Source organism: Felis catus, chromosome A3 (genome assembly GCF_018350175.1).
Source record: "Felis catus isolate Fca126 chromosome A3, F.catus_Fca126_mat1.0, whole genome shotgun sequence".
Classification (NCBI taxonomy): Eukaryota; Metazoa; Chordata; class Mammalia; order Carnivora; family Felidae; genus Felis; species Felis catus.
In genome coordinates this window covers 78,800,398-78,814,496 of record NC_058370.1, presented here as the reverse complement: position 1 = coordinate 78,814,496, position 14,099 = coordinate 78,800,398, and the positions used below count along the sequence as shown (strand labels likewise).

Sequence of the window (14,099 nt, the reverse complement as noted above, 5' to 3'; positions counted from 1 at the left end):
CCAGTGTTTTCCAAACAACTAAGGCATGACTGTATATAAAATCATGTATGGGTAAAAGATCCATTCAAAGAACAAAACAGACCAATAGATTTTAATATAAGAGTATAAAAAGTTAACTGATATTCAAATTAACCTTACAAAAAGTCTTTTATTTAGAAATAAAAGGGAACTACTGATACATGTTACAAACATGGATGAACCTCACAAACATTATGCTAAGTGAAAGAAGTCAGACACAAAAGACCACATATTGTATGATCCCATTTATATGAAATGTCCAGAAAAAGCAAATTTATAGACAGAAGGTAGATTAGTGGTTGCCTAGGACTGGGGGTTGGAAAGGAGAATGACCGTAAATGTGTAAGAGGGATCTTTTGAAGATGATGAAATGTTCTAAAATTGGACTGTGGTGGACAACTCTGTGAATACAGTAAAGACTATGGAATTGTACCCCAAAAGGGACAAATTTTATGGCATATAATTATACCTTAATAGAGCTGTTGGAGAAAAAAAAAAAGACACTGTCGCTGGTCAAGTTTTGGTGTAGCATCAAAGAATATCCATAATTTTCTGAAAAAGCTATTAAAATTCTCTTCCTTTTTCCAATATTAAATATTGGAAATATTAAAGAGATTTGCAAAAATGCAAAAAATGCCATTCTCACAGAAAAGATGCATTTATATTCACTTAGAATGGGTTTATTACTTTGAAATAAACTCATACTTTAAAATTTTCTGTTTTTACTTCTAATATAGTAAATACTGACAGATATAACCCACATAAATGGAAGATTTTGGGGTCCTCAATAAATTTTCAAAGTGCAAAGGGGTCCTGAGACCATTAGGTTTGTGCACCATTACTACAAACAACATTTCAAATAAATGTATCTTTTAAAACGCCTAAATGTGGTCAGATGATCTATATAAAGAAAATCACATCATTTTTAACTGACTTAGTCCAATCCCTTGAAAAGTCCATTAATAGTTCTGCAAAAAGATCTCTTTGTCTAATTGTTTTCAAGCAGGTATCTGAGATTTCGTTTTAGAAGCTTACCATTTAGGCTGCGAATACACCTTATATCAAGGCTTCTCAGTCGAGAGTCGTCTCTTAGATCTAAATTATCTGATATGGTTTGTATTGCCAGTCTTGCAAAGACTAGATCAATCTTTGGAAAGATGAAAAAAAAAAAAAAGAGAATAAAAGAAAAAAAAGAGAAAAATATTACTTTTTCTCCTTCTAGTCCATTCTCCCCCCTCCCAACCTTAAAAGTATAAAGTTCTAATTATTAGTTTGGGAAGGTCTACCAAAACTTCAAAAAGCCTATCTAGGCAATCTCACATGGGAAAATCACCAAAGTTCTGTGATGGTAATTAAGTTTGCAAATTAAGAGAAAGCATTTTAATTTAGCATATATGCTGAGCATTAAAAAGAACATCAAAATCTTATGAGTGAACTTCTAGAAAAGATGGCAGATCCAACACACATTTACATTCACTCCCTATTGAAACCCCATTAAAATACCAGCATAATTTCATTTTGTTTTTTATATTATTTTGTTTTTGAAGGCATCACCCACTAGGACAAAGGTAATAAAGAGACAACAGCAAAAACGATGAAAGCAGATGGGGATGAGTGGTAACTGACTCAGCAGATTTAAGAGATAAAAAACATTATAACCAGGAAAGAAGGAGGCTGTAAATAAACACATACATAAATAGAAAGGAACATTTAGAGAATAAAAAAGTTATTCTTAAAAATATGACAGCAGAAAGGGAGGACAATAGGAAGTTTGGAAGATGAGAAAACCCCAAAAAGCAGAACAAAAATATAGGGATGTGGAGGTCTAATACACAGAAAAAGGAGAGAAAACAAAGGTAGGAAATCCAACAGAATTCAATACAATTTCCAAGAACAGAAGGACAGGAGTTTCCAAAGTGCTTAAGAGGACTATTAGTGCCTAGCATATTTGGTTGAAAAGATATACCAAAGTATATTATTGCCATGAATTTAACAACTATGAAGCCCAGGAAAAAAAAGATCACATTAAGTGTCCAAAGAGATAAAACAGGTCACAAGCAAAGGACGTGAAATAAAATGGCATCACACTTTTCAACAAAGCATGGAAGGTAGAAGACAATGAAGCAAGGTCTTCAAAATTCTGAGATACATTATTTCCCACCTAGAGCTCTATACTCAGCCAAACTATTATTTTGGTGTGAGAACAAAATAAAGTCACTTTTAAACATGCAAGATCTCAAAAATATGTGCTCTTTTTCAGGAAGCTAGTGGATGAGTGCCCGTAAAATGACAGGAAGTCAAAAAAGAAGAAACCTCTAGAGAGAAGTGAAAGGAAATCCCGGGATGATAGTAAAGAAAGATGCCAGGATGCTAGTTGTATATCATTCATGGAGAATTGGGTGTGGATTCGAACAGGTGAGAAGAGTCAGATATCTTTTTAAGTTGATAATGACAGAACACCTGAGAAATCTAAATCTATTTGGAAATTTAGACAGCTAGCAGAGACTGAGTTTGAAATAGTGTTATGTATAAAAACCAAGCAAACAAAATGCAAAAACAATTATTGACTCCCAAGAAACAGTGCCACAGAGCAAAGAATGGTAATCTAGTACACGTTATGCTCAGTTTTGAACATCATTTATAAGATCATTATAATGTAAATACTGAATATGTTCCAACCAAAATTATAGTAATACAATTATTTTAGATTATGGGAATGCAAAGGGTGTGTATAAAATCATGGGGGTAGGGATGGAAGCTGGTTCATTTTCCACAGAGAAGTCAATAGATACAGGAGAAAGATAGGTGAGGAACTATTTAAAGACTATTTGATTCTTTAAAATATGTGTCTATGTGAGTCTGACTTAAAAAAGAAAACTGAAAAAAACCTTATGTATTAAACAGTTCAATTACAAAGTCAGAAAAATATTAAACACTTACTTCAATTCCATCAAATTCAAACTTTATAACAGGTACAAAGGCATCTTCTACAGCCTACAAGAGGACAACAATGACAACACATAAGTAATCCCTTCAAAGGTGTAATCCTTTCTTTATCCTTCCTAAAGTGCCAATGTGAATAATTTTGCTAAAAAGCAAAAATATTCTTGGGTCTCACATTCTAGAAAAATACTTCTACTCTGTGATTGTGTTATTTAAGACACACAAAATGTCAAGACCATAGTTATCAAATTTATTATCCTCCTAAAAATCTTCATCAGAAACTAGCAGGCAGAACTGCTATCATCTGGGTACTTACTATTTGTTGAGATTAAATTGAAAACTGATTATTTACAAAGGGCACTAGTACTGGAAATAAAAACATGACCAGAGCTCATGATTTAATCTGTTAGAAAAATACAATCAATATAATTTGATTTAGTAGAAACCGATGTCTTTCTGAGCTTTCCTTAATCCCTCAGCCTAACAAATTCTTAACCTCCTTCTCCATTCCCAGATACCCAAATAATGCAGATCCTTTCAACTTCACCTTATCCTAGCACTTCAGATAGTATTAAAGCTATCTGTTTAATTTCCCCAATCCCTCCCTCCCATAAACGGTCTTATTCACTACTATATTTGTGGGACTAAGGACAGTATCTGACAAATCACTGGTGCTGAAATTTCATTTGCTGAATGAATGGCTACATATACACAAAGTTACTATTAATCTTATACATAATAATAGCCATCGTTTGATATGCATCAACCATTTATCAGATCTTACAGTAAATGTTTATGTCAATTATCTCACTGATCCTCAGAAAAACCTTGTAACAAGTTATCACTACATCTCCATTTTACAGCTGAGGAAACTAGGCTCAAAGAGAATAGGTAACTTAAAATCTAAAAGTTAATATGTGGTAGATTCCAGATTCAAACCCAGGTCTGTATAACTGTAAAGCCCATGTTTTCAATCATTTGTTATTTTAATGAAATGTAGCGGCTTCCTTTTTTTTAAAATTAAAAAAATTTTTTTTAATGTTTATTTATTTGAGAGAGAGAGCGCAAGTGGCAGAGGGGCATAGAGAGAGGGAGACACAGAATCCAAAGCAGGCTCCAGGCTTTGAGATGTCAACATAGAGCCCATGGCAGGGCTTGAACTCACCAACTGCGAGACCATGACCTGGGCCAAAGTCGGATGTGTAACTGACTAAGCCACCCAGGTCCCCCAGATGTAGTGACTTCTTAAATATTTTGACAACTGTAAGCCCTAGCTTTTCTTTTCTTTTTTTTTTTTTTAATTTTTTTTTAACGTTTTATTTATTTTTGGGACAGAGAGAGACAGAGCATGAACGGGGGAGGGGCAGAGAGAGGGGGAGACACAGAATCGGAAACAGGCTCCAGGCTCCGAGCCATCAGCCCAGAGCCTGACGCGGGGCTCGAACTCCCGGACCGCGAGATCGTGACCTGGCTGAAGTCGGACGCTTAACCGACTGCGCCACCCAGGCACCCCCTAGCTTTTCTTAATAAGTTCAAAATATTAAATACTAAAGGATACTTACTCTTAAGTTTCTAATGCCATCTTGATGTTTCAATTTTTCAAAAAAAGACTGAAAAAAATCAGATCTCTCCACATGTCTTGGAGCTACACAAAGTGCATCAATATCAGCTCCTGCAAATCAAAGTTATTTCTAGTCAACAAGAGTAAAGTATGTTTTTGTTAAAGTATATTCAAACATGTACAGAAGAAAATATGTAAAATGAATATAGGAAAGCGTTAACAATGATTAGCTGAGTAGTGAGATAATGGCTATTTTCCTCTTCTTTACTTTCAAATTATGAATAAATAAGAGCTTGTTACTGAAAGTTCTTATCAGTAGAACACAGAAAAGCAATTACCTTTGGTGTGTACTCCAAGCCTGTAGGAGCCAAATGTGAAAATTTTACCACCAACAGTAGCCACGACAGAAGGTGGGAGATTCTAAAATTAAATTAAATTAAATTAAATTAAATTAAATTAAATTAAATTAAACAAATGGCATTCCATTTTTCAAAATTTTTAGCATAAAAATTGCCTAAATACTAGTGATATATACTACATTTGTCAACTTAGGTAAATTGAGATTTGTGAAAGTACTTCAGAGCTCTTTTGGGCTATAGCTTGAAGTAATCAGAGTATTTCCTGAGGGAAGATAAAACAAATTCATGCATGCACAAATCTCTATGAAAAACATTTTTTATCACTTGACCCTACTTGTCCCCTTCCAATGGCCTGTCTTTCAATGGCTCCATCACTCAGAAGTCACCAAGGAGGTCTTAAGCACCAAACTAATGCACTTTCAGTTCTTTCCAGTACCATACACTTAACTGACTCCATTTCCCCTTTAGTTATTGCGACAAATATGCTTAGTTTCTTTATCCTAGCTTTGCAACCTTTCTGTAAGAAAGTGGAGCCACTCTTGACATGATCTCCTTATGACCGAATCTAACAACTTTAATAAAATCTTTTAGACTGTACCAGAATTATAAGGCTACTTTTCACCTCTCCCTCGAGCCAATTCTAACTTCCCCTTCGGTATTTTCACTCAGACATTCTGATCCACTTCAATAGCCATGCTTGAAACAAAATATTCTTCCTATGATAAACAGGTATCCTGTCTGATTTCTCTTTCTGTTCCTCATTCTCCTTACCACCTGTTACCTATAGTCATTATTCTTCTTGGCTTACCAATTTGTAGTTTATATCCCTCACATGTCACCTCCTTCCTATTCAACTACTACCCCCTTAATTCTAGGTTCTAATTTAATCCTTAATTCTAGGATCTTAAGCTACTTTCTTGCCTTTCGTCTGTATTTTCTATTTCTTTTTGTACAAAACTCACTTGCTGATGTTCTTACTATATATTATAACTCTTCTGCTCAAAACTTACTAATGCACTCTTCTCGGGCTACTGAGGTAAGGATCCCTGGATCCTTTTAAAGCCCCAACTGCCAACATGTTACACAATCTAGTCTCCTTTCCATCGCACTTGTCCATCCTTCTCTGGGTATCTCAGTACCAACTATTTTTTCAAAATTCATTTCAAGTTCTACCTTTTTTCATGAAGCCTTCTCTGGTGACCCCCTCTCTTCCATAACAAGCTCTTTTCCCTCTCTGCTCCTCTATTATACATTTATTGACCTTTCTTTGCTGAATATATGTCCCATCTCTTCAACTATAAATTCCTTAAAAATGAGAATTGTCTCTACTACTTCTCTTAGTTTTTATAATGCCCAGTGCAAGTTCCAAAGAATATCCTTGATTCACTTGAATGAAATTATCTGTGTAACAAGATATGTTTGTTATTCCCTGTTTAATAGATATTAATGTTTCAAGAGTACCACACGTAATTTTAGAGCAAGAAGTCAGTAAAGATATTGATGACTAATATGAACCAAAAAGGTAGAGAAGATAGGGAACTTTTAGCTTACCTTCCTACTTTCTATTTTTTACTTTTCTACTTTGAAAAGCAAGATTCTTACAGATTTTATGAGAAAATGATACACTGAACCAGGGTAAAATATTTTCATTACAGTGCTCGCTTCAGCAACACACAAATACTAAAACTGCAACGATACAGAGAAGATTAGCATGGCCCCTGTGCAAGGATGACACACTGATTTGTGAAGCGTTCCACATTAGAAACAAAATTTCATCACAAACCACAGTAATTAAAATGATCTAATTTGAGTTTTAGATTGTTTACAATCTAAAAATATCCGAACTGTGTGTAGAATATTTAAATGAGCTTTGATCTAACTCAAATTCTTCCAATATTTTCCAAACTAAAATATGCATAGATAAAAGGAATAGTTGATACAGAAAATGAAAAATCACTCTATCCACACAATGGAAGATGTCAAAACCAATTAAAAATTTTTTTCATAATAAGATATTTTACTTACTGTGCCTACAAAAAGCCAAATTGTGGCAGTCTTAAATTTTTATGCCTAAAAATTAAATGTAAACCAGTGATTGCTTTATGCAGATTAAACTACTGATGTGAGTTAACATGGGAGAAAAAGCAATTTAATAAAAAACAAACACCTTTTGACCTAGAAACAGAATTCTACTGGATTTTTCAGTTAAGTGCAAAGAAATTGTGAAGAAAACTAGGTACATCTCTCAACAAATTATTATAGCCTCTTTTGTGGATAATACCACTTGATTTATCTTGAATGCATCATAGAATGGGGATGGAAACAAAGACCTTAGTACAACCATAATAGCTGACATAAAGACCACACACAATAAATCATAAAGCTTGTTATTATGATTTTAAAATAATTTTAGTGAGTATTTGGTTTGGACATTTGTAACAATTATAGGCTGATTAGAAAGGGACAATGGATTCCTTTAACATTTATTTAATGCCTGAGTTCTGTCTTGAAGTTAGGCAGATGACCAAGACAGGTCTTTTTTCTTAAGGAGTTGATCACCTAGTAGCAGGAAAACAAAAGTGAATTTTTTTTTTTGTTACTCATGACTAGCATTTCACCTGCTCAGAATTCAACTTATCTGAAAATCTCAACTACTGATAATCCTGCTGAGAGCTCAGAAACGAGTCAGATAGCTATCTGGCAGCAAAAATAAACAACATAAAGACCATTTATTTAAACTCAATGACTGAAGACTTACCAGAGTCCCTCATGACCTTATTCAGAGTCTAAAAGAAACAATTTTGGAAATCAAAAAAATTTTTTAAATGTTTTTTTTTTATTTATTTTTGAGAGCGCATGAGTCTAAAAGAACCAATTTTAAACATGTATCATAGGTACAGAAATAAATAAAACTTACAAAAGAAAGAATTCTGACAGGTGTTTATCTAATTTCTAAAATCAGGCAGAGTAAGGGGCAGAAAGAATTTAGAGAGACACACTGACTGCTGTGAGACATTAACTTTCAACTGATTATTGTTAAGGGAGAAATGGAAAAATTATAAAAACAAACAAAAAACTTAAAATACAACAGTCTGGACCACATAGTGAAGGGGAAGATGGTATCACCCAGTCGCACACACCCTATTTCAATTTAGTATACTCAGTAAAATAACATTCAGTGATTTTCAAATGAAAATTCAATTACATTCAAAATACTCTAAGAAAGTAAGAAAATGTAACTTATTTTAGAAGAAAAATAGTTAAGCTACCGGAAGGGGAAAAAAAGTTGTATAATTACAAATTAGGATTTGCAAACTCTTATGTCTCAGGGGCCAGGCAGGTATGCAAATGGAGGGAAGTATACATAAGAAACACAAAATTGATTGATAAGTGACAAGGGCTGTGTCAGAGAGACCAGGCATTGGTGGGGGCCACGAGGCACTGGAAGGCAGGAGCCCAAATCCACTGAAGCCTCTTCCTGCTTTGCCCAAAGGCAGGTCCAATGTTGCCAGACCTGGTAGTTCACAAGATGTCTGAAATCTGGCTTTTAAGCTAAAATCCCTTGATATTTACACTTTGGCCCACTATATATAATTCAAGCAAGAAATCTACGTAGATCTATAGCTAGACACTAGTGAAATTCTCACTTAGAGACTCAACTATCTAGACCAATTCATTACCAAGCAGAGCAAAAAGCCTAGTTTTAACATATTTCAGATTATTCTCAATTTCTACATCTTATTAACTAGGACTAAGGACCAGGACATAATGAACTATGAATTCAATGCAGTTTAGAGTCTTACCTTACTCTCACTGACATCAGAAATCCATTCTTTTACTAAATTGTTCAATTTACCAAGAACAACCAGCCTATAATAAAAAATAACATGCTTTAGATTAAAACTAAGAAAACCCAAAACCAGTATTTAAAAAAGTAGTTAAACATATAGGCAGAACCTTTGTGTTGGTGCTAGAGTAAAAGCACATTATACATGGGCTAATGCTGTCGCATCTGTTGGTACATGGCACATCTCTTTGGCATTCTTAGGTCCCTAAGAGTTCCAAAGAAATGACAAATGTGATGACAGTATTTTGGTCTTTGAGCTATTTTCAAAATTCAAAAAGCCTAATAAAAAATCAAAATTACCTTCAATAAGTCTGCAGAGGCCAACTGAATTGTCAACTTTCTTGGCCTTACTATGGAATAAAATCAATTGAACGTGGTGATAGAGGTTAGCATTGTCTCACTGACAGTCATAGGTCTTTGGATAATTAAAATGAGTAAATTAAATACTGGCTAATTTTTATGAAATAGTATTATTTAATAAAAGAATCTGATATTAAACCAAACTTTCAACCAACAGCATATCCAAATCCACATTAAAAAAAAAAAAAAAAAAAAAAGAGGTTGGGGAAGAGTAGAGTTTAGGCATCTCAAAGATGACATGAAAAATGGAATTCCTGAGACGTCCAAACGTGCTTCTCCCTCAGCCTTCTCCAGGTAATGAAATTCCATCCTTTGAGGTGCTAACATCCAAACCCTTGACATCATCCTTAACCTCTCTCTCTCTCACACACATTCCAGTCATTAAACAACCCTACCTTTAAAATATATTCAGAACTCTACTACTTATCACTTCCACTACCATCGCCCTAGTTCAACTCACCGTCCTTTCCTCCCTGGGTTCTTGTAATAGCCTTCTAACTCGTTTCCCCATTTCTTCCCTTGATCCCTCTTTAGGCTATTCTCAATATAGCAGCCAGACTGACTGTCTTAAGGCATGAGTAAATCATGTCCATTTTCTGCTCAAAAACGTAATGGCTTCCTATTTCACTCAAGAGTTAAAGCCAAAACTTTTATAATGGCTTATAAGGTCCTAAGTGACCTAGCTCTCCAAGCTCCTTCCCACATCATATTCTTTAAGACCATATCCCCCTGTTTGGACACTTTGGTTACCTTACTATATATTCCTTAAATATACCAGGTACACTCCCACCTGAAAACTTCTGCCTAGAATGCTCTTCCCTCAAATATCTACATAGTTCCCTCCCTCTCAAATTTTTCCTCAAATGTTAATGAGGCCTTCCTGACAACTCCACTTCCAGCTTCATTTTTCTCAGCAGCACTTCTTATGTGTAACATTGTATTTATTGTACTTATTTGGCTAATTGTCTTTTCCCCTAACCACCTAAAAACAGAAGCTCTAGGAGGGCCAAAATTTCTCTACATTTGGTCATTTTTGTATCCCTAGGCAGGATAATGGTAAGTACCTGATATATATTTGCAGAATTAATGATTAAATATTTAATGTGCTATTAAATATTTTGCATTTTTATATGACATACCTGTGGTTCAGTTCTTCTTCATCTTCAAACACTCCAAATGGTTTCATGGCATCAATCAATTTCTGTGTGTAAATATGATCAATTTCTTTTGGACATGCCAAACTAATTGGAGAAGTGATTCCATAATGCTTTTGTTGACGCTGGCTGTCCAGCATGGTGTTTCTGTTCAAGAAAAATGAAACAGCAGAAAAAATTTAAAGTATCATATCATACTGATACATGGATCTCTCAATCCACTCATTAATTTAGCTACCTTAAAAGTTTACTTAGTACTAACAGTTGGGGCAGGCACTTTTTTTTTTTTTAAGGGAAAAAAGGGTATTTTGTGTTTATTTTGATGAAGGGCTATTCATACTGCCTCCAGCTTTCATGGTTAGGATGTCTTTTCAAGCCAAAAGCAGCATGTGTTGGCATCAGGACAACTGTGCCAGCACCACTTAGCTCAAAGGCAAAGAGCCTGAATGGGAGCTGGGCCAGGGCCACCTCCACTACACCCTGCGGACTTAAGTCAAGTACCATCTATATTCAATCTTTGAAGAGCAGTCAGCCACTTGAAAAGAAAGCTCTGAGTAAGAACAATGCCCCCCCCCCCCCCAGGAAAGAAACAAAACATCACATTAGAAGGTAGGTCCTTGTGACTCGCTTTTAAAAAGAAATCACAATTAGGATTTGTCCTTGAGAAACCTACATTAACATCCTTTGCTCAAATCAGAATTTACAGTCCTAACATTGACTCTGGTTAATTGTTCTCTTTATTTAGATTGGTACCCAGTCCATTGTCACACTAAATAATTATCAAATTCTTTATACTTTTATAGATACAATATAAGCTAGCCTCCAAAAGATCCTAACAGGGAATTACAGTTTTGAATAAAGTACAGCTCAATTTCTGATTTTGTATTTACACAGGCCAATAATTTCAAAATAAATTTTGGGACCACCATGGGTTGGTATAACTTTTTATTCTGCTAAGAAAAGTAAAGTAAAAATAAACATACACGATAACCAAGTAACCCTACCATCTATCTTTACCATTCAACAGTAAGGAACATCAACAACAACAGTTAAGAATGTAATCTCAAAATATAAAAGAACAGTCTTCCAAAATACAGTAGTGATTGTTTTGAATTTTAACTGGTCAAAACAGTGTCTTATTCACTAAGTTCATACAGTAAGGCATGCTCCTTGGGTAAAGATTTGATTAGGTAGGGAGGGAGAAGCAAATGAAAGATACAATAGCCTATGTATCTTCTGAAATGATTAAGAGACACAAAAGGGAAACATCAGTATTAGTGACTTTAATTTCTTTCTGGTATCAATTTTCCTGTTGAACAAACAAAATGTGTTTATAAGTATGGTAAATGGATGGGACAGAATATATATGATCAATTAATCTCAACAATAACTGTAAGAGGTAGGTAGTGAATAAGTGCCATCTTACAGATAGGTACCCAAGATCCAAGGGATACGAAGAGCCAGAATCTGAACTCCGAAATCCAAGATCTTTCCACCACTCCATTCTCCCTTCAACAAGTACTTCAGTTCCGATACTATGATCCTGGGTCCCACTTTCTCATCTGTATGCTGAAAAAGTTAGCTAAGAACATGCCTACCAGCACTAAAATTCTAAATCTATGATTCTGAAACTCCCTCATCTAGAGGGGGGGAAGAAAAAGCAAGCAAAGGAATTCCACATTCCCTTCAATGCATCAATTTCACTTACAAGTAAACACTCTAGAGAAATTCTAGTACAAGTGTACAAGGAAACATGTACAAGAATGTTTACTGCCACACTGTACCATTAAGAACTTAGAAACATGGGGTGCCTGGGTGGCTCAACTGGTTGGGCATCTGACTTGGACTTTGGCTCAGGTCAGGATCTCACATTTTGTGAGTTTGAGCCCCACATCAGGCTCACAATCCTCTGTCTCTCTCTCTCTCTCTGCCCCTTGTCCGCTTGCGCACTCTCTCTCTCTCAAAAATACATTTAAAAACATTAACAAAAAAAAGATTCTCTCTCAGCCCCTCTTCCCTGCTTGTGTGAGCACTCTCTCTAAATAAAGTTAAAAAAAAACTTCAAAACAACCTGAAATAGTCAAAACAGGAAAAAAAAAAAAAAACCCTAAACTAAGGTGTATCACTACAATGGAATACAATATAGTACTTATTATGAATTCATTAGAGTTGAAAATATTAACAGGGACAAAGTTCAAAGATACTAATAACTACGTTGCACTTAAAGAAGATGCAGAATGACAAGTGTGACACCAGTTATACAAAGCTTAAAAACAAGTAAAACAATGCCAGTTATTATGTACATATGTTGTAAGAGCGTTTTTAAAAATGCAGCAATAAACATCAAATTCAGGACCGTGGGGTACTATGGGGAGGGAGGTGAATGGAACCAGAGGAGGTAGGAGAATCCTTCAAACACATCTGTAATAGTTGATTTCTTCTAAATAAAGGTATTTATGTACACACACACTCTCCACACATACAGAATGTTATGCTTTGAGAGAGATGGATGGTGACTACACAAATGATGCTTATGTTATTCTCTGCATTTTTCTGCTTAAATTACTTCCTAATAAACCAAAATGTTAGAAGCCACAACAAAATCTTGCCAAGCACGGAAACCGTTTGTGACTTATCAAAGTGTGAGCAGGAGGTCCAGACTGGTAGATATACTATGGGTAGGTGGGGGAGGCCGGGGGAGAGCGAAAAGATCATAGTCTTTATTAAAAAGAAACCCATGGGCTAGGATAGGTCATTCACTCCTGAAGACCAGGAGACAGCCGGTCGGGAGGGAGGAGGGGGAGGTAGGGGGATGGTATTTGCGCCAATGCAGACAGGAGCAGAGACGGGCTCAGACAGCGCTGGGGGCAGGAGAGTGACCGACTGTTTCTCCCCACGGACACCCGCGCCTCTCCGGCTGCTTATTTGCCTGGGGGCATCCTCACAGGCGGGACAGGCGAGGGCAGATGGGGGCTCCAAGAGTCCCCCAGTCTGTTCAGGGGTGGCCAGGTGAGCCGCCCGGTGTAGGGGAGGTGCCCTTGCCGACCGGCCAGGAGCGGGGAAGGAGACCACTCCGGCGAGCTATGGGCAGGGTGCGAGGGGCAGGGAACGGAAACGGGGTCCCGGCCGACCACCCAAACCACCCCTCTCCGCTTCGCCCCCAACCGCCGCCCCCCATCACTTACGCAGACATCTCTTTCATCGCTTCCTGCGTCTCCCTCACAGCCGAGTATCTTTCGCTCTGGAGTCAAGTTCTTGCTCTTTCCTTCTCCTCCTGTCCACTTTCCTCCGGTTGCTTGTAGCTCGCTTGCTCGCTCACTTTCTCACTTACTACGGCCGAGGCATCCAACCGAGTAGTGAAAACACCACAAAACCGGCTCTATTTATGACAATACAGCGCGGCCGACGCCAATATGGCGCCGCTTCCCAGCCTGCCCCTCGCCCGCTGCGGCCCCGCCCCCGGAGGCCTGGACCCGCCTTCGACCCCGCCCCCTCCTCGTTTGGGTCCCTGGAGGCTCGAGTGGTCCCGCCCACAGGGGGCGCCGGCTCTGGCCTCAAACGCCGGTCGGAAGGAGTGTTTTGTCCCCTCCTTTGTCCGTGGGACTGTCAATCTAGGCAAACCGCTTGGAAGGTAATTTGGACCATATTTTCCTTGTTTCACCAATGAAAGACTTTAACATATTTTTTAAAAGATCACAACCTTGCCTAGCAAATACAATTTTAACTCTTCTGTTATCCTACATCTTTAATTAGTCAGAGTTCTACGTGATCAATCCACTCCTGGAGATTTTGTCGTGAGAGGGTCACACCGAGGAACGTGTGACTTTACAATTAAACCAGTGGAAAGCAAGCTTGTA

The 14,099-nt window shown here is 36.9% G+C and overlaps 1 protein-coding gene and 1 non-coding gene across 4 annotated transcripts in view; one reads left to right on the top strand and one right to left on the bottom strand.

Annotated features, from left to right (window-relative positions):
* Positions 1–13,684, bottom strand: part of PAPOLG (poly(A) polymerase gamma) — a 32,421-nt gene extending 18,737 nt beyond the window's left edge. For 2 of the 3 annotated variants that reach the window (XM_019827256.3, XM_019827255.3), the window contains exons 1-7: positions 13,428–13,684; positions 10,228–10,389; positions 8,685–8,751; positions 4,861–4,942; positions 4,524–4,633; positions 2,959–3,012; positions 1,054–1,165 (exon numbers count right to left, since the gene is read on the bottom strand). In XM_019827256.3, coding sequence (XP_019682815.1) covers positions 1,054–1,165; positions 2,959–3,012; positions 4,524–4,633; positions 4,861–4,942; positions 8,685–8,751; positions 10,228–10,389; positions 13,428–13,444 — 604 coding nt within the window. In that variant the 5' untranslated portion in view covers positions 13,445–13,684. The remainder of the gene's footprint in view (positions 1–1,053; positions 1,166–2,958; positions 3,013–4,523; positions 4,634–4,860; positions 4,943–8,684; positions 8,752–10,227; positions 10,390–13,427) is intronic. The other variant, XM_011281009.4, reaches the window with a different exon arrangement.
* LOC111560015 lies at positions 6,536–6,644 on the top strand. The gene has a single exon (XR_002741458.1). It is a non-coding gene; the product is annotated as a U6 spliceosomal RNA (small nuclear RNA).
* Positions 13,685–14,099: the final 415 nt, after the last annotated feature.